This window comes from Pelodiscus sinensis, chromosome 5 (assembly GCF_052426305.1).
Source record: "Pelodiscus sinensis isolate ZL-2025 chromosome 5, ASM5242630v1, whole genome shotgun sequence".
In the NCBI taxonomy this organism is placed as follows: domain Eukaryota; kingdom Metazoa; phylum Chordata; order Testudines; family Trionychidae; genus Pelodiscus; species Pelodiscus sinensis.
Window position 1 is genome coordinate 135,840,508 of NC_143056.1, and position 25,159 is coordinate 135,865,666.

Genomic DNA, 25,159 nt, shown 5'->3' on the forward strand with positions numbered 1-25,159 from the left:
AGTCTTTAAAGTGCTACATTGTCCTGCATTTTGCTTCAACTACCCCAGACTAACACGGCTACATTTCTATCACTATTGTTAATGGTCAGTCAGTGTTACAGTTTGTTTGATAGTTAGAGTTTCTTTTTTTCTCCTCAATAAGAAAAAATATTGAGACCTTTTTTTTCCTGTTAGACTGCCATCATTTTGGCCTAACATCTCTACTCTCCCTGGGATGCAAATGCTGCCTCTCCTGCAGACTCTCTATCCCTGTCTCAGACGGTCATTCCCAGTGTGTGCGCTGTCTCAGTCAGGCACACGCTACTGCACAGTGCCAGCATTGCAGACATCTAACAGCTTGCACAAGGAAGGCACGGGCGCTTCAATTAAAACTCCTTTCATTGGAGAAAATGGTGAGACCCACTTCAGACCCGGAGCACTCCTCTTCCCCGTGCCAACCATCACCTCTGGCCATGTCTGAAAGAGCCACAGTGGCCAGCTCTACTTTAAGAGACTCTTCCTCTGATCAAATGGGGAAGAGATCTCACTCCTTGGGTAAAGGTGACTCTCCCTCAAAAAAATAGGAGCAAGTACCTAAAGTGCCCCCTACTCCAGCCCCGGTCGGGGCTCTGGACAGGGAGGCTCTGGGATGGTCCGGTACCAAGGGTCCAAGGACCTAACTAAGCTGAGCAAAGCCAAGTCAAAATCTGTTTCATCGGCACTGTTGGTGCACATATTCATACCGAGGAAAGGTAAGTCCAAGCCATCTACGGCTGTGGCACCGCCGGCACCGAGAAATCTGAAGCCCCGTACGGTACTGTCAGCACCCATGCCACCCTTGGTACCGAAGAGTCACAAGCATGTGGCACTGACACCTTCTCACTTGGTATTGTTGGCACTGCAGGTAGCAGCCATAAAGATGTGCTTAAAAGAAGCACCCGGGATCTTTTTCAGGGGGATAAGGCAACACGCCACATGTATTGAACATACATAGATCAATCAATACTTATCATATGCATATAACACATCACACTCATGCACTCTCGCACACACTCAAGCACACTCCATCTTGTTACCAAAAGTTGCTCCCCCTCACTGCACTGGCCCGGTGAGTTAGATGGGGGCGGGGTGGAGCTGGGCTTCTGAGGATCCGGATCCATGCTCCCATGTTGACAAGAGGAAAACCCTGGATCCCTCTGCAAGATGCCGCCTATTTCTCCCTCTCATGCAGCCAATTAGTCATCACCTGGCCTTTCCTAATGCTGCTCCAGAGAGAGAGCTTCCAAGGGCAGACACTTGCTGCTTGACTCCCAAGGCGTCTGTCTTTTCCAGTCTTAACAAGCTCACTTTGCAGGTATTGTCTTGGGTCTGGCTCCCAGCCCCTCTCCACCCTGGCAACTGCTGCTGGAGGTGCTCCCCTTTCATTCTCCATTCACAGCTCATTCATTTCAACAAGGCAACCAAGGAAAGGGGAGAGCTCAAAAGACATTTTTTCTTACAAGATCTAGGGTATGTCTTCACTACAAAGTTAGTTCGAACTAACAGATGTTAGTTCGAACTAACTTTCATAGGCGCTACACTAGCGCTCCGTAAGTTCGAATTTAATTCGAACTAACGGAGCGCTTAGTTCGAACTAGGTAATCCTCATTCCACGAGGATTAAGCCTAGTTCGAACTAGCTAGTTCGAATTAAGGGGTGTGTAGCCCCTTAATTTGAACTAGTGGGAGGCTAGCCCTCCCCAGGTTTCCCTGGTGGCCACTCTGGCCAACACCAGGGAAACTCTACTGCCCCCCTCCTGGCCCCGGACCCCTTAAAGGGGCACGGGCTGGCTACGGTGCCCGTGCCAGGTGCAAGCCTGCCAGCACCCAGCCAGCAGACCCTGCACCTGGCACAGATCGAGCCACCCACCCGATGCCCTCCCCCTCTTCCCGGGACCGCAAGAGGCGGGCACCCGCCTGGGCTAGTGCGGACATCGTGGACCTTGTCCACGATCTCTGCACTAGGCACAGGAAAGTGGCCGGCTTGGGCAGGAGAGCTGCCAGCCTGGCCACCCAGGAGTAGGTGTGCAAGAGAATCAAGGGGGTCCACTGAGACCCCCGACCCTGAGCTTACAATGGCCGTCCTGGGTCAGACCAAAGGTCCATCTAGCCCAGTAGTCTGTCTGCCGACAGCGGCCAACCCTAGGGACCCTGGAGGGGATGGACCGAAGACAGTGACCAAGCCATTTGTCTCGTGCCATCCCTCTCCAGCCTTCCACAAACCTTGGGCAGGGACACCGCTCCTACCCCCTGGCTAATACCACTCCATGGACCCAACCTCCATGACTTGATCTCACTTCCCTTTAAACTCTGTTCCAGTTCTAGCCTTCACAGCCGCCTGCAGCAAGGAGTTCCACAGGTTGACTCTTTGCTTTGTGAAGAACAGCTTTCTTTACTAGTTTGAAGCCTGCTACCCATTCCTTTCCTTTGGTGTCCTCTAGTCCTTCTTTATGGGAACTAATGAAGAACTTTTCTGTATGTACCCTCTCCACCCAACTCCTGCTTTTAGAGACCTCTATCCTGTCCCCCCTCCGTCTCCTCTTTTCTAAGCTGAAAAGTCCCAGTCTCTTTAGCCTCTCTTCATATGGGACCTGTTCCCAACCCCTGATCATTTTAGTTGCCCTCCCCTCTCCCACCTCCTTTTCCCAGTCTCCCCCAGTTTTGTTCAATAAAGACAGATTCCATTTTGGAAGACATGTTATCTTTATTTTGTAATCAAGAAGAGGGGCTAGGGAAGGGTAAGTGGAAGGAGGTGAGGGAGGAATGGGGCACGAGCCCCCGATGGGGAGGACTGGGCTGGCTCTGCGGGCTTCTGGGGGTGGAAGCTCTCCTGCAGCCCCCCAATTGACCCCTCTCCCCAGATGGCAGCCTGCGGCAAGTGCAGCCGGGCTGATGGCCGAGTGCTGTGATGTGCCCAGTGTGGGCACTCGGGGCACTCCAAGCCAGGACTGCTTTGCAAGCAGGGCACCCCTGAGAACTGTCTGTCTGGGGTGGGGGTCAGGACCCTTTAAGCACAGCCCTCGGCTAGCCTGAGACAGCATCTCCACGCTCTTAAGTCCTCTTCTGATGCCCTGCCGGCACTGCTTCCGGCCGTCCTTAACCCCGCTTCAGGGTCCACTTAATGTGGACGTGCTAGTTTGAATTAGCAAAACATTAATTCGAACTAGTTTTTAGTTCTAGATGTGTTAGTTCGAATTAGCTTAGTTTGAATTAACTAATTCGAACTAAGTTCGAATTAACTTTGTAGTGTAGACGTACCCCCAGATCTCTTAATACAAAGTTCTATGAGAAATGTTCCAGAGAGTCTATAAGACACGTAACAAAGATAGATCGAAAAGGACAAGATCTTAATACAAAGTATAATATTACAGGGATTTCTCCACAATAATTCCACAGCTCCCCTTGGCAGCAGAGACACCGGTACCAGCCCCTTTCCCCACTGTGGAGTGGCTCAGGGTATCCTCGGTGCCCACAGCATTGCTGTTTGGCATCAAGAGCACACCTGCGTCGAGCAGTTTCTTACGCTCAAGCACTCCAGGCTCAGCACTGCCATTGTTGAATGATGATGAGGAGGAGCTCTTGGTCAGCACCCACTCCCCAAAGCGTTCCGTGCCTAAGCAGGCTCAGCCACAAGTACGCCTCACACTGGTGCAGCAACAACCACTGCAATGGCTATCCCGTCCTGTGCCACTTCCTCCTAACTGGCCCTACTGCGACCCATGGACATCCTATCGAGCCCAGCACCCACAACAGGTGCAACAGCTCATGCCAACTGCTCCTACTGCTATTGCTTGGCAGGTCGCTCTACCAGGAGGAAGAGGACATTGCATCCAGTGAAGAGGAGTCATCTGCTTCCTTCCGTTCTGCAACCCATGTTGCTTCGGGTGATGTCCCCGTGGGTGCTCCACGTAGGGTGTTGGGCTCGTCCCAGCGCCACAGATCGGAGCTTTTTCTAAGCGGTATCTAGTTGGGCCGCGCATGTGCAGCAGGTGTCTCGCACTGCCGGCAGTTTGACAGTTGAGCACGGCCCGACCCCCTCCTCTCAGTTCCTCTTCTACCGCCCTTGACCATAGACGGAGTCGTCCTGCCTCTTCAGGCACTTTTCTCCTCAGAGATGAAACCTTCAACCTTTTGACTTCAATTCATCTTGGATCCTTGATACTTTATTACCACTTCAAAGGCAAACCAATCAAGCCAGAACGCTCTGTTTCCTCACTACTAGCGCTTCAGTGGGTCAGCCGGCTCAAAAAACAACCAAAAAAAATAGCCCACACCTTCACAACCTGACACCCTCAGATCAACAGGGAGTCAGCAGCTTCACTAACCTCTCCTGTCTCCAGCCCAACCGCCAGTGGCTCAACCATGCCTGCCTCACAAGGCTTTAAAAAGTGCGGTGGCTGCAGCAATCCTATCCCAGCCTGCTGTGTCAGGTGCTGGGGGGAGGCACACAGTCTGTTGTGAAACTCTGCCAGCAAGAGGGAGAGGGCAGAGAGCTCAGGCGCCTATGGCCCCTAAGGGGAGAGCTTTACAACCCCAGGCAGAGGCTGCGCGGGATCAAAGGACACAGATCCCCAGGTGCAAATCAGCCTCCTTAATGCTGATGGCACCTCAAAGGAGCAGGTTTTCCCCTGCCAGAGGCCTGCCGCTGGCTCCGACCCCAGAAGGAATGGGAGGAACGTGGCAGCCTCAGAGTCATCTGCCTCGCACCAGCCAGGCACAGGAAAGCGGCAAGATCTCTCCCTACACCGGGAGAAACTCACAGGCAGCCTCCGATGCGGAAACAGACACAGGCATGTGTGGCACCAGATGAAGCAGGGGAGCCGGCTTCAAAGCGGACCTGTGTCCGTGCCGCTGCTCAGCTCGGCGCCGGCTAGAGAAGTGGTGCCGCTTACACAGAGGGCAGGCAAACCCTCGGTGTCGCCTCTCAGCTCGGCACTGGCTAGAGAAAGAGGTGCCACCTACACAGCTGACCCGCAAAGCATTGGTGCCACGCTTAGTACACCCGCCTCTCCACTGCCATCACAGCAGGACTTGAGCCCGCAGGCTAAGTAGACCGGCTTTGAGTGGACTGCACGGGGCTTAGGGGAATTGTAATAAGCACAGATGACCCCTGTCCTCCCACCTACCTCAAGGGAACAGTCCCGGCACCATACCCGCCTTACTACCAAAGCAGGGACGGGGTGCTCAACAGAGATCTATGATAAGAGGAGTGGATTCTCCTCCCAGCAGTCATCCCTCACTTCATCTCTAAAGCAAAATGCAGGACAATGTAGCACTTTAAAGACTAACAAGATGGTTTATTAGATGATGAGCTTTCGTGGGCCAGACCCACTTCCTCAGATCAAATAGTGGAAGAAAATAGTCACAACCATATATACCAAAGGATACAATTAAAAAAAATGAACAAATATGAAAAGGACAAATCACATTTCAGAACAGGAGGGGGATGCGGGGGGGGGGAGGAAGGAAGGTAAGTGTCTGTGAATTGATGATATTAGAGGTGGGGAGAGTGGGATGTCTGTGAGCTAATGGTATTAGAGGTGATAACTGGGGAAGCTATCTTGGTACCCACCCAGAGAAATAAAAAAGCAAATTGAAAGAGCCAGACGAATACCTAGAAACCATCTACTTCAAGACAGACCCAAGAAAACCAACAATAGAACACCACTTGTCATCACCTACAGCCCCCAACTTAAACCTGTCCAACACATTATCAATAAACTACAGCCTATACTGGAACAGGATACCATACTCCAAGAGGCTCTGGGAGACAGACCCATAGTCTCGTATAGACAACCACCTAACCTCAAGATGATTCTTACCAACAACCACAGGACATACCACAGTAATACCAACCCTGGTACCTTCCCTTGCAACAAACCCTGTTGCCAGCTTTGTCCACATATTCATTCTGCTGATACCATTATTGGACCTAACCAAGTGAGTTATAAGATCAAGAACACATATTCCTGCGCATCCAGAAATATAATCTATGCTATCATGTGCCGAAAGTGTCCGTCTGCTATGTACATTGGACAAACATCTCAGACACTTCGCCAAAGGATCAATGCCCACAAAACAGATATCAGACAGGATCACAAAGAGAAAACAGTTTCTTGCCATTTCAACCAGAAAGGACACTCTCTCAATGACTTAACCACCTGCATTCTGCTACAAAGACCTTTTACATCTGCACTTGAAAGGGAATCCTCTGAACTGTCATTCATGCTAAAATTCGACACTCTCCGAGAAGGAATGAACTAACACTCAAACTATCTTACCCATTACCAAGATAGCTTCCCCAATTATCACCTCTAATACCATTAGCTCACAGACATCCCACTCTCCCCACCTCTAATATCATCAATTCACAGACACTTACCTTCCTTCCTCCCCCCCCCCCGCATCCCCCTCCTGTTCTGAAATGTGATTTGTCCTTTTCATATGTGTTCATTTTTTTAAATTGTATCCTTTGGTATATATGGTTGTGACTACTTTCTTCCACTATTTGATCTGAGGAAGTGGGTCTGGCCCACGAAAGCTCATCATCTAATAAACCATCTTGTTAGTCTTTAAAGTGCTACATTGTCCTGCATTTTGCTTCAGCTACCCCAGACTAACACGGCTACATTTCTATCACTATTCATCTCTAAAGGGCATCACTACACCCCATGATCCTATCACCCACAGTGGCACCCAAGCTGGTATTACCCAGAGCTACATTACCAGCCGCAATGGGCGCCTTTGGATTGCTGGGCACCACCCAAATACCACTCTACTGCCCCATCCTCAGGAAAAAGGCAATCACCAGTTTCGCCATCCCACACTATGGTAGCCGTACCTCACTCAGAGGAGGAGGAAGGCCAATTAGCTGATGATCAGGATGACACTTGGCTGGCCCAGTCACAAGACAATCCCACTTCCCCTCCATAGGATGCCATAGTCCCGGATGATGATCACATAATAGTGGACCTGAAACAATTCCAGGACCTTTTTAAGAGGGTTGCTACATGACAAGCAATAAACATCAGGTGGTTAAGCAGAAACAGCATGATCTCCGGAAGAATATCCACCCATCATCACAGGGCAGAATTGCATTGCCTATAGGTGAAGCAATTATGGGGGTCTCTGGAGACATCTGGCAAACATTAGCATTGGCTCAACAGACCTGCAAAACAAGAAATACCTCGTCTCACCTAAATATCGAGATATCCCTTTCTCCCATCCTTGGCTAAACTCACTGGCCATCACTGCGGCAAGCCAACAGCCCTCACCTTAGATCAAATAATGACAACAAGGAGCACAAGAGGCTAGACCAATTCAGAAAGAAGGTTCACCTATCTACCACCTTGCAGCTTAGGACAGCCAATTACTCAGCACATCTGGCAAATCACAACTCTGGCAGCTACTCCAAACTAGCAGACCTGATGGAGCATCTCCCTGATATAAGAAGCCCATACTCAGGGCAGTCATACGTGAGGACCACACAACTGCCCATACAGCATTGCTGTCTGTGATTGATGTGGTGCACACAGCAGCGAGAACAATGGCTACAGCAGTGATGATGGGGGTGCCAAAAGAACTTCAGTCAAAGACAGAAGATCTCCCCTTCGATGAGCACAAACTTTTTGCCAGCAACACGGATGAAATTCAGCACAACAGCAAAAACATGCACACGGTCTTGCTTACTCTGGGAATGTACACACCACTGTACAGGTGCAGGTGCTATATCCCCTACAATAAAAGCAGGGACTCGTTCTACAACCATACTCAGTACAAACCAAATGGCTGCGTCTAGACTGGCATGATTTTATGGAAATGCTTTTAACGGAAAAGTTTTCCGTTAAAAGCATTTTCGGAAAAGAGCGTCTAGATTGGCACGGATGCTTTTCTGCAAAAGCACTTTTTGCGGAAAAGCGTCCGTGCCAATCTAGATGCGCTTTTCCGCAAAAAAGCCCCAATCGCCATTTTCGCGATCGGGGCTTTTTTGCAGAAAACAAATCTGAGCTGTCTACACTGGCCCTTTTGTGCAAAAGCTTTGCACAAAAGGGACTTTTGCCTGAACGGGAGCAGAATAGTATTTCCGCAAGAAGCACTGATTTCTTACAGTAGGAAGTCAGTGCTTTTGCGGAAATTCAAGCGGCCAGTGTAGACAGCTGGCAAGTTTTTCCGGAAAAGCGGCTGATTTTCCGGGAAAACTGGCCAGTCTAGACGCAGCCGCTGAGTACAATCACACCAGGCAGAGCACCCAGAGGAACCGCAACCAACAACCATGTCCCTCTGGTGGCGAGACCATGAAGCAGCAAATTTGAAACGTTGATCGAGGGCATGCCCAACCTCCCCAACCGTCCAGTGCAACAAGACCAGAACCATCTATTCAACCATAGATTACGCCAGTGTTTCCCAATTTTATTTGGCTGAGGAACCCTTTTCAGCTTTTCAGAATTTCAAGGAACCCCTAGGTTTGTCAAGAAAAAAAAAAAAGAAAAAGGAACGCACCAATGCATAAAAATCACATTCCTTCCCCAAGACCCCCACCCCTTTGAGGCCCCATCCTCTCTGTTCCCCTCCTCTCCATCACTTGCTATCCCCAGCCCTTATGCACTCTCACTGGGTTGAGATAGGAAGAGCAGGCTCTGGGGTGGGAATGGGGGATTTGGGTGTGGGAAGGGGTGGGAAGTGCAAGCTCTGGGAGGGAATTTGGATGCAGGAGAAGGGGATGTTGGCTCGGGGAGAGGGCTCTAGCCTGGGGAGTGTTGGGCTCAGGTGGAAGGTTGAGGTGCCGAGCAAGTCACAAGCTTGTGGATGTGAGGGTGCAGGAGTTTGGGTTGGATATGTGAGGGGCTCAGGGAAAGGAGGCTGTGAGGCTCAGGAGTCAAGGGTCACTGACCCACAGAAAAGTCAGTTGGGGCCACACAAGTGAGTTGCAAAAAACCCCCCCAAGCCTTACTAATGTGGTCCCAACTGTGCTGGTATGGGCAGGGGTCAGGGTGCTAGTGGGTACTGGGGCCAGGGTGAGGGTGCTGCTGGGTGGCAGGATGCTGGGGTCAGGGACATGGTCCTGCTGGGCACTGGGATGGGTGGCAGGGTGGTTCTGGATGCTGGGGTGGGTAGCAGGGTGCTGGGGCCAGGGACAAGGTTCTGGGGTGGACGGCAGGGTGCTGGAACTGGGGACAGGGTACTGCTGGAGCTGGGGACAGTGCTGGTGGGGGCAGGGGACAGGGTACTCGTGGGGGGTCTGGGCAGGGGACAGCGGCAGGTGGGACCAGTACCTGGCAATCCTGCAGCACCTCTGGGTTACGGGAAGTGTGCGACTGCACTTCCCCTCCCCAAACAGCTGGCGTGCGTGCTACCTGAGCAGCAGGGGCTCTTGCACTCCAGCAACTTCCTTCCGCGATGCTGTCCTGTGGGGGTGGGAAGTCCCAGGGCAGAGCACGCTGCCTGCACAGTCGGAGCTGCGCAGACCTGGGTCTCCTGACCTCCCCTCCTCCCCCTCGCCCTGCGCAGAAAGGTGGCAGAACTAAGTTGCCGGGTGCCACAGCCCCAGCTGTTCAGGCTGGTTCCTTTGGAGAGGGGAAGTGCTTCCCTCCCCGCTGTGGGTCATGTGGGGTCACTCCTGTCCAGCAGCCCCCTAGTGTGCTGGCCGGCCGGGAGCAACTGTTCCCCTTTGCCCCCACCTCTCTACGCGTCTGTCTGAGACAGCAATGGGCCTGGACTGCCTGTAGTCAGGAAGGCTTGTTCAGTGACTGGCTGTGCTACCTCGCACTGCTGCATGGACACTGGCTCTGAGTGGCCAATTCACACCTGAGGGATGCGTCTGGAAACCTGCAGAATGGCCAGTGCCTCATGGCTCCTGGCACGTGAGACAGAGACAGGGCGCTTGATCATGTGACCAGCTCCAGTTTGGGAGACCCCAGAGATCTAAAACTCCGTCTCCATCTTGTCTTCAATCTTGCTACTGATCCCAGATGCAGCCTTGCGAGGGACAGAGCCGCGAAGGATTGCTGACCCGTCCTGATACAGGATGGACACCAGGGACTTCTAAGCTGGCCGTTTGCAACATCTCTGCTGAGCGCCTGCGTCAGGAACTTGGTAATTGATGTATGTAATGTATTCTGCTTCACAATCTTACTCTCAACCTTTTCTTTCTTTTATTAATAACCCTTTAGATTTTAGATTCTAAAGAATTGGCTCAGCGTGCTCTTGTGGGTAAGATCTAAAGTGTACATTGACCAGGGACTGTGACTGGTTCTTTGGGACCAGGAAGATCTGTTCAGAGTTGGTGAGATAGGGTTCTGTAACCCCTCACCTGGGTGTAGGCCCAGGCCTGATTGTGGCACAGAGAGAGGTGGGGTGTCTAAGGGGTTTTGCTCATGAGGCTTTCTGCTGGCCGGATTGGCAGCTGAAGCGCTTGGTGGGACTCGTTTGTGGCCTATTTGGGAAAGGTCTCCAGCTGAGGGTTGTAAATAGCCCTGGTTTTGAGCAATTTTCCCTCAGCGGTGCCCAGACCTGGCCTGGTCCGTGTCACAGTCCCAATCCTATCTGCTATTCTGCCACTGCTACCATCTACTACCCGTCTTCCACCACTGGTCTTCTATCATGACAGACAAGTGGGTGCTAGACATCATGAAGGCCAGAAACTGCATTCTTTTTTCCAATACCCTTTCTACCACCCACCATCCCCGGCCCTTTTCAGGGACCAATCTGACAAGAGTGTTTTACTCCAAGAGATTGAGCATCTTCTCCACCTAGGTGCCATAGAACCCATACCCCAGGGTCACAGGGACAAAGTATTCTACTCCCCTTATTTCCTCACAGCAAAGAAGACAGGAGGGTGAAGACTAATTCTCCATCTCAGAAGGCTCAACTGTCACATACGATGCCAACACTTCAAGATGGTGACCTTAGCTACCATAATACCAGCCTTAAACAAAGGGGACTGGTTATCAACTCTCAATCTCCAGGAGGCTTAGTTTCTCGTATCCAGCCAGCCAGCACACTGGAAGTACCTGAGGTTTATGATGGGAAATGCGCATTTCCAATACACCATGCTACTCTTTGGACTCTCCACAGCCCCAAGGATCTTCTAAAAAATGATCACAGTGGTGGCCACCCACCTCCGAATTAGGGACATTAATGAGAATAAGATCTGTCTGGTCAGAACGCCCACACGCCAAGAGGCTCACAAGGCAGTCTTCTTAGCCATATCCCTATTTCAGACCCTTGGGTTGCAAAGAAACTTATCCACATGCACGCTCCAGCCAGCTCAGACTGTAGAGTTTTTCGGAGCATATCTCAATTACCTCCAGGCAACAACATCTCTTCTGCACCAGCGATTCCAGACAATCAAACACCTTGTCGAGGTGCTGCAGCCCAGCCCACAAGTTCCCTACAGCTGCTAGGCCACATGGCAGTGGCCACATCAGTGGTGTTGCTCGCCAGGCTACATATGAGGCCGATGCAGCAGTGACTCAGAATGGTGCACAGGCCCCATCACACCAGTAGCAACAAGCTAGTTTTGGTCCCAAACAAGATCAAACATTCACTAGCCTGACGGGCGGATCCAGAAACCATGTGCGCTGGGGTACCCTTCCGCAGAAGCCCCCCGACGATCATGATCACAATAGATGTCTCCCTCCTGCGGTGGGGAGTATACTCAGGCCCCTCACAGTTCAGGGCCGATGGCAGTCCCACGAGCGCTCCCTGCAGAGTGGTGCAATATGCACGTCAGAACTTCCTGCAACGGATACATGGCAACACTACAGATTTTTATGGACAATCAAGCCACAATGTACTACATAAACAGGCAGGGCAGAGCCTGTGCAAGGAGGCGGCCTACCTATGGTCATGGTGCATAGACCACAATGTTTGGATACAAGCCTCTTACCTGCTGGGCAAGGATAATGTTACGGCAGACACCCTCTTCCAGCCACGAATGGGAGATGGACGACAACATACTTCACACAGTATTCACACGTTGGGGATCCCAGTGATCGACTTATTTTCAATCAATGTGAACAAGAAGTGTCCACGGCATTGTTCACATGTGGGCATTAGCTCTCACTCTCTGGAGGACGCCCCCCTTCTCTGTGCCTCCCCACTAATGCCTCTTCTTCACCAGCTGGTCATCAAAATAAGAGCCGGGACAGTGTCACTAATACTCATTGCTCCATCATGGCCGCACCAGACCTGGGACACTTCTCTGCTTCACATATCCATAAATCCTCCTTGGCAGCCCCCGATAATCTGTCCATCTCCTGACTCAGCAAGAGGGTCAAATCTGGCATCCATCTCCCCACATCCTTCACCTCTGAGCATGATTCCTCTCTGGCTCTCCTCAATAGAAACCACATTTACAGATCAGGTCAGGCAGATCTTAATCAGTAGTTCGCAGAGCCACAACAAGAAAATCCTACCTATACAAATTGCGAAGATTCTCTGGGTGGGTCAAAGACTGGCAGATCCATCTACAATTCCATTGGGTGATATATTAGAGTACCTTTTATACCTAGAACATACAGGTCTCTCCTCAGCTTGTGTGGCAGCACATCAGGGACCCCCTCCAACCCTGCATCCCCATCTGCAGCCAGATGTGACTCCACCAGCCAGTAGAATAGGGAGTTTATTGCTTCTCAGAGATACAGCCCAGCCTGGGTTCGATGTAGACATTGGAGTAAGGGGCCAGCAGCCTCAGACCCCTTGGGGTAGGGGACACAGGCCCCTGAACCCCCAGCACTCGGCTTAGTCTGTTCTCTTCATGTTCTCCCAGCCAACCTGCCCAGCTCCCGGGCCCTGCCCCCCAGCCAGGTGGCTGTCTCCACCTCCCTTCCTTTGTCTCTCCCTCTGGGAAGAGCCTTGTTAACTGCTTAGGCTGCGACTAGGTATCTGGGCCAATACGCATGTGGGGTGAGTCAGTGGGAATCGCACCTCACAGCACAGCCAGGTGGGGACACCGGGTTACAGAGCAGACAGCCCCCCGCTACATCACAATTTGTTAAAGGTACAACTTGTAGCCATAACAGTGTTCCACCAATCCATCAACGACAAATCAGTCTTTGCCCACCCCATGACTAACATGTTTCCGCCAGTTAGAACACCAGTACCAGCCTGGGACCTCAACCTCATACTACGCGCTCTCACCCATGCACCATTTGCGCCTATGGCTACATGGTCAATGCTGCACCTCTCAGTGAAGGTTGCTCTGTTAGTCGTGCTTATGTCAGCCAGAAGGGAGAGCGAAATTGGGGCTCTAATGGCTGACCCGCCCTTCATCATCTTTCATAAGGACAGGGTGGTCCTGCAACCACACCTGACGTTCTTACCACACGTACTTACCTTCTGGCACTGCAACAGATCTCTGGTTTTACCCGTCTTCTGCCCAAAACCTCACGCCACCATCGAGGAAGCTAAATGGCACATGCTTGATATGCACCGCACAATTGCCTTCTATTTGAAAGGACAAGGTCAATTCGTAAAACGAACAGACTTTTCATTTCCACTGCTGAATGATCCTTGGGCATGCAAATCTCTACGCGGACACTGTCCAGGTGCATTGGGAACTGCATCCACCTGGCTTGCGCCAGCTTCTGTCAGGAGCCACCACTCCAACTGTGTGCACCGTCCACAAGGGCCATGGCAACCTCTGTGGCCTCCCTCAGCAGTGCTCCTCTCATGGACATTGGCAGAGCTGCAACCTGGTCTTCTGCACACACCTTCACCAGACATCGCGCTCTGGAGGCTTACCTGAAATGGGGCACTGAATTCGGACACACAGTCCTCGCATTTAGCCGATCACCCGCCTCCTATCATGGCTACTGCTCCATTGTCACCTGAGGTGGAGCACCCACAGGAGAGAAGGTTACTACTTTGTGCAGTAAAGGGGTTCTTCGAGATGATTGTCCCTCTGGGAGCTCTACCACCCGCCCTTCCTCCCCTGTGCTTTGGACTGGTGGTTGTCCTTCCGGGGCAGAGAAGGAATTGAAGGGACAGTTGCCTGACCTGATGCCTGCCTCACCTGTGTGTCCCACCGGAGGGCGATGCTACTGTAAATCTCTAACTAGGTGCACAGCGGCGCCTCAAGACCCGTGGTGGAGCATCCACAGGGACAACCATCTCAAAAAACCTCCGTTACTGCTCAGAGTGAGTAACCTTCTCTTACGCAGGTGAGAGGTTATAAACCTAATCTCGCCAGCGCTGGACAGGGGAAATCCATTGTCTTCCTGTGCACTGGTGCCTCCCAAAATGGAGCTGATCACATGATTAAGTAACTTGCCCATGTTCTTTTTAGGCAAACAGCCATGGGGTACCTGCTAATCTGCAGGTTCCCAGCAGAATCCCTCGGGTGTTTATTGGCAACACTTAAGAGCCATCGCCCATGCAGCATCGCTAGTCACTGAATAACCTCTCTGCACAGTAAGCAGGGGGGATGCCTTCTGCTGTCTGCCAGACAGAAAACATTTACATACAAGCCCAGAGCCCATGTCCATAATGAAGCAAAATGCAGGACAATGTAGCACTTTAAAGACTAACAAGATGGTTTATTAGGTGATGAGCTTTCGTGGGCCAGACCCACTTCCTCAGATCAAATAGTGGAAGAAAGTAGTCACAACCATATATACCAAAGGATACAATTAAAAAAAAAGAACAAATATGAAAAGGACAAATCACATTGCAGAACAGGAGGGGGATGCTGGGGGGGGGGGGGAGGAAGGAAGGTAAGTGTCTGTGAATTGATGATATTAGAGCAGGGGTCTCCAAACTTTTCAGCCCGAGGGCCGCATTAACTATCAAACAGCAGTTCGGGGGCCGACTACACACTTGAGGTCCAAATAAAAAACAATCAAAACATGGATGTTGTTTTTAATTATTTATTTAATACTATTTTATTCAGTTATTATTTAATAACACATTGATACACTACACATGAACACCTGTATTAGTGTGAATGGTGAAATTGTTTCCTGGATGCCAAAATAGCAGACATTTCTGGCTTTAGATTTGTTGTCCCTAACATCAACAGTGATCTGAGATTATAAAACATAACGCACTACTGCGTGCCTCTATTTTAATTCGGTAAAAACATAATGTCCACGTAAGCGGCGGCTGATCTTGGCAGGATACACGTAAATTTCCGTAATTTTTTTTCCGTAGACAAAAAGGTCTCCACGGGCTGGATGAGAGGGCCTCGCGGGCCGCATCCGGCCCGCGGGCCGCAGTTTGGAGACCCCTGTATTAGAGGTAGGGAGAGTGGGATGTTTGTGAGTTAATGGTATTAGAGGTGATAATTGGGGAAACTATCTTGGTAATGGGTGAGATAGTTCAAATGTTTGTTGAGTCCTTTTTGGAAAGTGTCGAATTTTAACATGAATGACAGTTCAGAGGATTCCCTTTCAAGTGCAGATGTAAAAGGTCTTTGTAGCAGAATGCAGGTGGTTAAGTCATTGAGAGAGTGTCCTTTCTGGTTGAAATGGCAAGAAACTGTTTTTTCTTTGTGATCCTGTCTGATATCTGTTTTGTGGGCATTGATCCTTTGGCGAAGTGTCTGAGATGTTTGTCCAATGTACATAGCAGACGGACACTTTCGGCACACGATAGCATAGATTATATTTCTGGATGCGCAGGAATATGTGTTCTTGATCTTATAACTCACTTGGTTAGGTCCAATAATGGTATCAGCAGAATGAATATGTGGACAAAGCTGGCAACGGGGTTTGTTGCAAGGGAAGGTACCAGGGTTGGTATTAGTGTGGTATGTCCTGTGGTGGTTGGTAAGAATCATCTTGAGGTTAGGTGGTTGTCTATAGGAGACTATGGGTCTGTCTCCCATTGTGTCCATAATGTCACACAAACAAGTCTTACAGGCATGAGCAGCACAGACTCAGCAAAGCACAAGCTTTCATTAGACACCTCACTCACATAGCCCACTTGGCACAGAATTGGGGCAAACACACTACAGCGGGTGCAACCAAGATCTGCATTTTCTTATTAAAATCCACTAATGTCACAGTGAGGTGATCCCGATGCTCACCCCCCTTTCTGCTCCCCAGCTGGCTGTGGAAGGGACAGCTTGTCACTGTGCGAGGGCTGAAACCAGAGCCCCCTGGCGGCAGGCCCCATGGCACCACAGACCTGCTGGTGGCAGAGCAACAGCACTGCAGGTAGCACCTCTGGAGTCCCCCTCTTGTTATGCGTATATGACTGACACTCTGATGTTGACCAGACAAAACCCAGAGATTCGCGCAAGGCGCTTCATCTTTGATAGGACTTTTCTCCCATTCAGGTCTATGCATTTCGCTTCATCAGCTCTTAATCAATCCCCATCTGTTCTGCTTAATATCTGTTTATCTGGGAGTTCTTCTTTACTCTCACGTTGGTATGTTGGGGTCTCCTTCCCAGGGTTATTTCAAGGCTGTCTTGTTTGTAACAGAGCGCTTGCTTCTTAACACTGCAGGCCATCCACATGTCTTCCATCAGTCTGCTTTGTATTGGGTCAATTTATGGTACCTTGACACTGCTGAGTTTTCCAGCCCCCTCCCCTCTTCCACTGTCCAGACTCTGCAGCTGTTGGGCCTCCAAGTTGTTATCTCTCCAGACACTCACATTCCACTCACTGTTTTATAAAGAAAACATAATGAATGAATGAAAAGTGTGCACTAATCAAAGCTCTGTATTAGGAATGAGATTGATACCTTTCGGATGGACAGTGTGACCCCTCTCCCACGTGTGTAGTTCACTCCCCCTCCCCAGGAACTACACACGTGGGAGAAGGGTCACACTGTCCATCCGAAAGGTATCAATCTCATTCCTAATACAGAGCTTTGATTAGTGCACACTTTTCATTCATTCATTATGTTTTCTTTATAACACAGTCTAGAGTCTAATTACTGCTAAGAGCAACCGTGTGCTCATGCTGAATCACACGGCTCCTGCTGGTCTCTGTCTGTCTTGACAGCAGACACAGGCACAAGCATTCTGCCTGATGGATCGCTATTGAGGGCCTAGAAGACTGTTCTTCCCTGCTAGCCAGAGTTGGAGTTGTTTAACGTGTGTTCTCACACTACCCATTAAGCACGTTACAGAAAATGTTATAAAACTCTTGCTCTACACTCTGCCCTGGACATCCCTTCTACCCGGAATCCCAGCCCTGTGGAGCCCCTGGGATCCATCGCTGCCCTTGTCCTGTTAGCTGATGCTCCCTTGTTCCCACGGGGGCCCTGCACTGACCTACACCCCCACTAAGTTGCACTCTCTCTTGCAGCTGGCTGCACCACCCCCAGCTGCTGTTGCTTTTGGCTGTGAGCCCCTCCCTGGACCTACGGGAAGTGCGTCTAGTGTTCGAGAGGGTGGAGATGGGTTCTCTCTACTGGGCCCTGCACCAGGAGCTGAGCCAGCCTGGGGCCAGGGTGAGGAGCTCTGTGTACTGGCCACTGAGCCTGGAGGGGAGCCGGCCTGGAGCAGGGGTGAGGGGCTGTTTGTTCCAGGAAGGCGCAGGGCTGGTGCAAGGTGAGGTGCTGCCTGCGTTGGTGGGGAACCAGCCGGGCGTCAGGCTGATGTGCTACTCGGGCCAGAAGTGGGCTGGGAATATGGGGGTGCAAAGGGCACCCAACTCATGCTGTGTCTCCTGCTGCAGGCCCCTTGTTCCGCTGCGCCCCCCTCCTGCCTGGCTGCCCTGCGCCTGCTTTTGCAGCTTTGTGAGGCACTGCTGTTTCTGCATGGGCGAGGGCATGTGCACCGTGGTCTCACGTCTCACGCAGTCCAGCTAGCACGCCCGGGCCTGGCCAAACTCGGCAACCTGGAGTACATGCAGCCACAGTGAGTCCTGTCAGAGCCCCTGGGAGCCCCTGGAGAGCCCCACCCTGATGCCTCGTCCTTGCTTTTCAGGGCAGAGACAGGGCTCTGTGGCCCCGTGCCCCCCTCTGAGCTCTACAACTGGCTCTCTCCAGAGGTGATCCGCGGCCGCCCAGCCTCCGTCTCCTCCGACTTGTACAGCTTCTGTGCCATCACCCAGGAGATCTTCACAGGTCCGCGCCTGGGGAGGAGTGGGGCTGGATCCTCGCAATCGGTCTAGCCCAGGCCCTGGGGGGTGGTGGGTGGCAGTGGGGCCAGGACCCTCCCCACACACAATCTAACCCAGCTGCTCTGTGTTCCAGGCACCGTGCCCTGGCATGGGGCAGATGGTGCGGCCGTGCAGCAGTGGATACAGGCTGGGCAGGCTCTGTCCCCTGATGCCCACGTACCCCCTCCCTATTATAAGGTGGTGAGGGATGGACTGGCCCTCCGGGAGCGGGAACGCCATGGCTCCCTGTCTGACATTCGCTACATCCTGCGCAAAGCCTTGCAGGTAACAGGGCTGGGGGGGAGGGGAATCCCCCCCCCGCTGTGCCCAGCCAGGAGCTAACAGACCTGTCCATCCCCATCCCAGGCGGTGGTGGGGAGGCCCTGTGACCCACCATCCTTGTCTCCCAGGAGGCTGTGTGCATGGGCAGGAGAGGCTTGGACCGCCCTGGAGTGCCTCCCTGAAGCCCCTGCAGGTAAGAGCCGTGGGGTGAGGGTGCGATGGACTGGGGATACTGCTGCTGGGCCCTGATCCCCACCCCTCTGTTCCCCAGAGTCGAGGTACGAGTGGGCGACGGCCGATGGCAGTGCTGACCAATGGGCTGAGGTAAGGGGTGGAATGGGGGTGGGACAGCCTCAGGTGCCATTGCTGATCTTAAGGGTGGGAGGGGATTGGGAGATCAGGATGAATGAGGTGTAGGCAGGGTCCAGGGGTGGGGGTAAGAATGTCAGGGTGGAAATCCCAGGGTGAGCTCCAGGGCCCAGCTATGTTGGGTTTGGTCAGTGTGGGGCATCATGGAAGAGCTCAGGTGCAGAGTGGGGAAATGGAGGGTAGGGTCCAAGGAACAAGGTAAAGGGGTGGGAAACAGGATTTAGTGCACCACCCCGGAGGCTCTCAGCAATGCCCCCTACTTTCCCCAGTTGGGGAGCGGTAGCCCAGTGCCAGGGCAGCAAGGCAAGAGGCAGCACAGCCCCCTGGTGCATCAGGCCAGAGCAGCCTCGGACAGCAGCGTGCAGCTCCACAGCAGTGGCCAGGAGACAAGAGGCTGCGAGAGTGGCAGCGTTGCCTCTAGCACCATGGTATGTGGCATTGGGTCTGCGCCCCGCTTGTCCCAGTTCCCAGGCCTGCACCCCTCCCTCCCCCCGGCCGCCCTCGCCCCGGCCGCGCCTGCGCCTCCCCGGCCGCCCTCGCCCCGGCCCTGCCTGCGCCTGCCCGGCCGCCCTCGCCCCGGCCGCGCCTGCGCCTCCCCGGCCGCCCTCGCCCCGGCCCTGCCTGCGCCTGCCCGGCCGCCCTCGCCCCGGCCGCGCCTGCGCCTCCCCGGCCGCCCTCGCCCCGGCCGCGCCTGCGCCTCCCCGGCCGCCCTCGCCCCGGCCGCGTCTGCGCCTCCCCGGCCGCCCTCGCCCCGGCCCGGCCTGCGCCTCCCCGGCCGCCCTCGCCCCGGCCCTGCCTGCGCGTCCCCGGCCGCCCTCGCCCCGGCCGCGTCTGCGCCTCCCCGGCCGCCCTCGCCCCGTCCCTGCCTGAGCCTCCCCGGCCGCCCTCGCCCCGTCCCTGCCTGAGCCTCCCCGGCCGCCCTCGCCCCGGCCGCGCCTGCGCCTCCCCGGCCGCCCTTGCCCCGGCCGCGCCTGCGCCTCCCCGGCCGCCCTCGCCCCGGCCCTGCCTGCGCCTGCCCGGCCGCCCTCGCCCCGGCCGCGCCTGCGCCTCCCCGGCCGCCCTCGCCCCGGCCGCGCCTGCGCCTCCCCGGCCGCCCTCGCCCCGGCCGCGTCTGCGCCTCCCCGGCCGCCCTCGCCCCCGCCGCGTCTGCGCCTCCCCGGCCGCCCTCGCCCCGGCCCCGCCTGCGCCTCCCCGGCCGCCCTCGCCCCCCCGCGCCTGCGCCTCCCCGGCCGCCCTCGCCCCGGCCGCGTCTGCGCCTCCCCGGCCGCCCTCGCCCCGGCCGCGTCTGCGCGTCCCCGGCCGCCCTTGCCCCGGCCGCGTCTGCGCCTCCCCGGCCGCCCTCGCCCCGGCCCTGCCTGCGCCTCCCCGGCCGCCCTCGCCCCGGCCGCGCCTGCGCCTCCCCGGCCGCCCTCGCCCCGGCCGCGTCTGCGCCTCCCCGGCCGCCCTCGCCCCGGCCGCGTCTGCGCCTCCCCGGCCGCCCTCGCCCCGGCCCTGCCTGCGCCTCCCCGGCCGCCCTCGCCCCGGCCGCGTCTGCGCCTCCCCGGCCGCCCTCGCCCCGTCCCTGCCTGCGCCTCCCCGGCCGCCCTCGCCCCGGCCCGGCCTGCACCTCCCCGGCCGCCCTCGCCCCGGCCGCGTCTGCGCCTCCCCGGCCGCCCTCGCCCCGGCCCTGCCTGCGCGTCCCCGGCCGCCCTCGCCCCGGCCCTGCCTGCGCCTCCCCGGCCGCCCTCGCCCCGGCCGCGTCTGCGCCTCCCCGGCCGCCCTCGCCCCGGCCGCGCCTGCGCCTCCCCGGCCGCCCTCGCCCCGGCCGCGCCTGCGCCTCCCCGGCCGCCCTCGCCCCGGCCGCGTCTGCGCCTCCCCGGCCGCCCTCGCCCCGGCCCTGCCTGCGCCTCCCCGGCCGCCCTCGCCCCGGCCGCGTCTGCGCCTCCCCGGCCGCCCTCGCCCCGGCCCCGCCTGCGCCTCCCCGGCCGCCCTCGCCCCGGCCGCGTCTGCGCCTCCCCGGCCGCCCTCGCCCCGGCCGCGTCTGCGCCTCCCCGGCCGCCCTCGCCCCGGCCGCGTCTGCGCCTCCCCGGCCGCCCTCGCCCCGGCCCTGCCTGCGCCTCCCCGGCCGCCCTCGCCCCGGCCCTGCCTGCGCCTCCCCGGCCGCCCTCGCCCCGGCCCTGCCTGCGCCTCCCCGGCCGCCCTCGCCCCGGCCGCGCCTGCGCCTCCCCGGCCGCCCTCGCCCCGGCCCTGCCTGCGCGTCCCCGGCCGCCCTCGCCCCGGCCGCGTCTGCGCCTCCCCGGCCGCCCTCGCCCCGGCCGCGTCTGCGCCTCCCCGGCCGCCCTCGCCCCGGCCCTGCCTGCGCCTCCCCGGCCGCCCTCGCCCCGGCCGCGCCTGCGCCTCCCCGGCCGCCCTCGCCCCGGCCCTGCCTGCGCCTGCCCGGCCGCCCTCGCCCCGGCCCTGCCTGCGCCTGCCCGGCCGCCCTCGCCCCGGCCCTGCCTGCGCCTCCCCGGCCGCCCTCGCCCCGGCCCTGCCTGCGCCTGCCCGGCCGCCCTCGCCCCGGCCCCGCCTGCGCCTCCCCGGCCGCCCTCGCCCCGGCCCTGCCTGCGCCTGCCCGGCCGCCCTCGCCCCGGCCGCGCCTGCGCCTCCCCGGCCGCCCTCGCCCCGGCCGCGTCTGCGCCTCCCCGGCCGCCCTCGCCCCGGCCCTGCCTGCGCCTCCCCGGCCGCCCTCGCCCCGGCCGCGTCTGCGCCTCCCCGGCCGCCCTCGCCCCGGCCCCGCCTGCGCCTCCCCGGCCGCCCTCGCCCCGGCCCCCGCCTCCCTGGCCGCCCTCGCCCCGGCCGCGTCTGCGCCTCCCCGGCCGCCCTGCCCCGGCCGCGCCTGCGCCTCCCCGGCCGCCCTCGCCCCGGCCGCGTCTGCGCCTCCCCGGCCGCCCTCGCCCCGGCCCTGCCTGCGCCTCCCCGGCCGCCCTCGCCCCGGCCGCGTCTGCGCCTCCCCGGCCGCCCTCGCCCCGGCCCCGCCTGCGCCTCCCCGGCCGCCCTCGCCCCGGCCGCGTCTGCGCCTCCCCGGCCGCCCTCGCCCCGGCCGCGTCTGCGCCTCCCCGGCCGCCCTCGCCCCGGCCCCGCCTGCGCCTCCCCGGCCGCCCTCGCCCCGGCCGCGTCTGCGCCTCCCCGGCCGCCCTCGCCCCGGCCGCGTCTGCGCCTCCCCGGCCGCCCTCGCCCCGGCCGCGCCTGCGCCTCCCCGGCCGCCCTCGCCCCGGCCGCGCCTGCGCCTCCCCGGCCGCCCTCGCCCCGGCCCTGCCTGCGCCTCCCCGGCCGCCCTCGCCCCGGCCGCGTCTGCGCCTCCCCGGCCGCCCTCGCCCCGGCCCCGCCTGCGCCTCCCCGGCCGCCCTCGCCCCGGCCGCGTCTGCGCCTCCCGGCCGCCCTCGCCCCGGCCGCGTCTGCGCCTCCCCGGCCGCCCTCGCCCCGGCCGCGTCTGCGCCTCCCCGGCCGCCCTCGCCCCGGCCCTGCCTGCGCCTCCCCGGCCGCCCTCGCCCCGGCCCTGCCTGCGCCTCCCCGGCCGCCCTCGCCCCGGCCCTGCCCCTCCCCGGCCGCCCTCGCCCCGGCCGCGTCTGCGCCTCCCCGGCCGCCCTCGCCCCGGCCGCGTCTGCGCGTCCCCGGCCGCCCTTGCCCCGGCCGCGTCTGCGCCTCCCCGGCCGCCCTCGCCCCGGCCCTGCCTGCGCCTGCCCGGCCGCCCTCGCCCCGGCCCCGCCTGCGCCTCCCCGGCCGCCCTCGCCCCGGCCGCGCCTGCGCCTCCCCGGCCGCCCTCGCCCCGGCCCTGCCTGCGCCTGCCCGGCCGCCCTCGCCCCGGCCGCGCCTGCGCCTCCCCGGCCGCCCTCGCCCCGGCCGCGCCTGCGCCTCCCCGGCCGCCCTCGCCCCGGCCGCGTCTGCGCCTCCCCGGCCGCCCTCGCCCCGGCCCTGCCTGCGCCTCCCCGGCCGCCCTCGCCCCGGCCGCGTCTGCGCCTCCCCGGCCGCCCTCGCCCCGGCCCCGCCTGCGCCTCCCCGGCCGCCCTCGCCCCGGCCGCGTCTGCGCCTCCCCGGCCGCCCTCGCCCCGGCCGCGTCTGCGCCTCCCCGGCCGCCCTCGCCCCGGCCGCGTCTGCGCCTCCCCGGCCGCCCTCGCCCCGGCCGCGTCTGCGCCTCCCCGGCCGCCCTCGCCCCGGCCCTGCCTGCGCGTCCCCGGCCGCCCTCGCCCCGGCCGCGTCTGCGCCTCCCCGGCCGCCCTCGCCCCGGCCGCGTCTGCGCCTCCCCGGCCGCCCTCGCCCCGGCCCTGCCTGCGCCTCCCCGGCCGCCCTCGCCCCGGCCGCGCCTGCGCCTCCCCGGCCGCCCTCGCCCCGGCCCTGCCTGCGCCTGCCCGGCCGCCCTCGCCCCGGCCCCGCCTGCGCCTCCCCGGCCGCCCTCGCCCCGGCCGCGCCTGCGCCTCCCCGGCCGCCCTCGCCCCGGCCCTGCCTGCGCCTGCCCGGCCGCCCTCGCCCCGGCCGCGCCTGCGCCTCCCCGGCCGCCCTCGCCCCGGCCGCGCCTGCGCCTCCCCGGCCGCCCTCGCCCCGGCCGCGTCTGCGCCTCCCCGGCCGCCCTCGCCCCGGCCCTGCCTGCGCCTCCCCGGCCGCCCTCGCCCCGGCCCTGCCTGCGCGTCCCCGGCCGCCCTCGCCCCGGCCCGGCCTGCGCCTCCCCGGCCGCCCTCGCCCCGGCCGCGTCTGCGCCTCCCCGGCCGCCCTCGCCCCGGCCGCGTCTGCGCCTCCCCGGCCGCCCTCGCCCCGGCCGCGTCTGCGCCTCCCCGGCCGCCCTCGCCCCGGCCCGGCCTGCGCCTCCCCGGCCGCCCTCGCCCCGGCCGCGTCTGCGCCTCCCCGGCCGCCCTCGCCCCGGCCCAGCCTGCGCCTCCCCGGCCGCCCTCGCCCCGGCCCTGCCTGCGCGTCCCCGGCCGCCCTCGCCCCGGCCCGGCCTGCGCCTCCCCGGCCGCCCTCGCCCCGGCCGCGTCTGCGCCTCCCCGGCCGCCCTCGCCCCGGCCGCGTCTGCGCCTCCCCGGCCGCCCTCGCCCCGGCCGCGTCTGCGCCTCCCCGGCCGCCCTCGCCCCCGCCGTTTCATTGCCAATCACTTAGTTTGGTGAGATCATTTTCAAGCTCTTCAGTCTGCTTCTTTATTGACTCCCAGGGACACAGCGTAGCCCAGACTCGTTACAGGCACCAGGAGCAGCCAGCCCAGCCCAGCTTGGGGAAAGGGGGCCAGGGCCCAGGGCCCTGGGCCCCTGCCTGGCCCTCCAAGCCATCTAGGTTCTGTTCTTCCTGAGCCAGCCCAGAAACTAACTCACAGCGAGGCACTGGTCAGAGCCCCCTAGGCAGCCCCGCCCCGCCCCGCCCCTCCCCTCTCTTGCTCAGATTGCCAGGCCCAACGTGCTCTCTATCCCTGGCTGCACTCCTCCCTAGGAACAGGTGACTTGGGACCTGGGCCATTTCCTACCGGCCTCCCCTCAGGAGTCATCCCACGGATCCCATCCCCCACTGGGCACCGTGCACGCACCCCAGTCGCTGCAGCACAGGGCAGGAGAATCGGACGCTGCGCCGCGGGAGTACAACCCCCGCAATCATTGTGGCCCCTCTTACTGACCCATCTGCCAGTGGGGCTAGGAGATGACCCGTACCCCGTACCCATATCTGTGAAAGGGGCTTGTGAAGCGAAAATTCCCACAGGCTGTGGCTGGGACTGAGAGGCATATTCTTGCTTTTTTCTGTCCATCAGCTGCCCACACCAGCTGCCTTGTTTGCAGGGACAAACGCAGCCACGTCGCGGCTCTGGTTCAGCTAGGCCAGGACTGTGCTGGACCTGAGCATAGGCAAAGCCTGAAGCCCCATACACTCTTTGGAAGCATATCCAGTTAAAGAGGGAGAAGACCACCAATGTGGGCGAGGGGGCAGTGACACAAAGATCGGGGCCCAAGGGCAACCCATCTGAGGATGGAATTGCTCAAGGGGTCAGACGGCCACCAGTCAATCAATTGATCTTGGTCAAAGCCCTAGATACAGCTGTGTCACTGGGATCGATGGTGAAGAGACGTGTGTCAAAACCCATCTTGTTTAGAAAGAGTCAGGAAAGCTGCTGCTGGCTAATGAAATTGAGCAGCCCGTCGCTATTCCTCGGGAGCTGCGTTAGCACAGGTATACTTGGCTGCACAGTGGCCCATCTGCCCCTCACAAGACCGTTAGATCCATATTTCACCCAGAGAAGTTGAACTTTGCTGACTTCCTGATTCCTCTGGTGTGGAGAGCTTGACATGGAAGCTAGTGCAAAGACCCCATGTGAGCGGGATGTTCAACTCCTGGCACATCACGTTTGGCAGAATGATGGGCCTTTCTAGGAAAGTCTGAGGGGACTAGCACCCTGCAGATGTCAAAGATGTTCAGAAACATCCAGGAGACAAAGAGGGAAGGAACC

The 25,159-nt window shown here is 59.0% G+C and overlaps 1 protein-coding gene across 1 annotated transcript in view; it reads left to right on the forward strand.

The window, feature by feature from the left end:
- LOC102458573 (inactive serine/threonine-protein kinase TEX14-like) overlaps positions 1-25,159 on the forward strand; it is a 42,078-nt gene that overhangs the window by 6,796 nt on the left and 10,123 nt on the right. The window contains exons 7-14 of the mRNA XM_075917946.2: positions 16,064-16,174; positions 17,275-17,419; positions 17,647-17,828; positions 17,898-18,037; positions 18,167-18,357; positions 18,439-18,547; positions 18,626-18,678; positions 18,993-19,151. Of these exons, the coding sequence (XP_075774061.2) occupies positions 16,064-16,174; positions 17,275-17,419; positions 17,647-17,828; positions 17,898-18,037; positions 18,167-18,357; positions 18,439-18,547; positions 18,626-18,678; positions 18,993-19,151 (1,090 nt within the window). The remainder of the gene's footprint in view (positions 1-16,063; positions 16,175-17,274; positions 17,420-17,646; positions 17,829-17,897; positions 18,038-18,166; positions 18,358-18,438; positions 18,548-18,625; positions 18,679-18,992; positions 19,152-25,159) is intronic.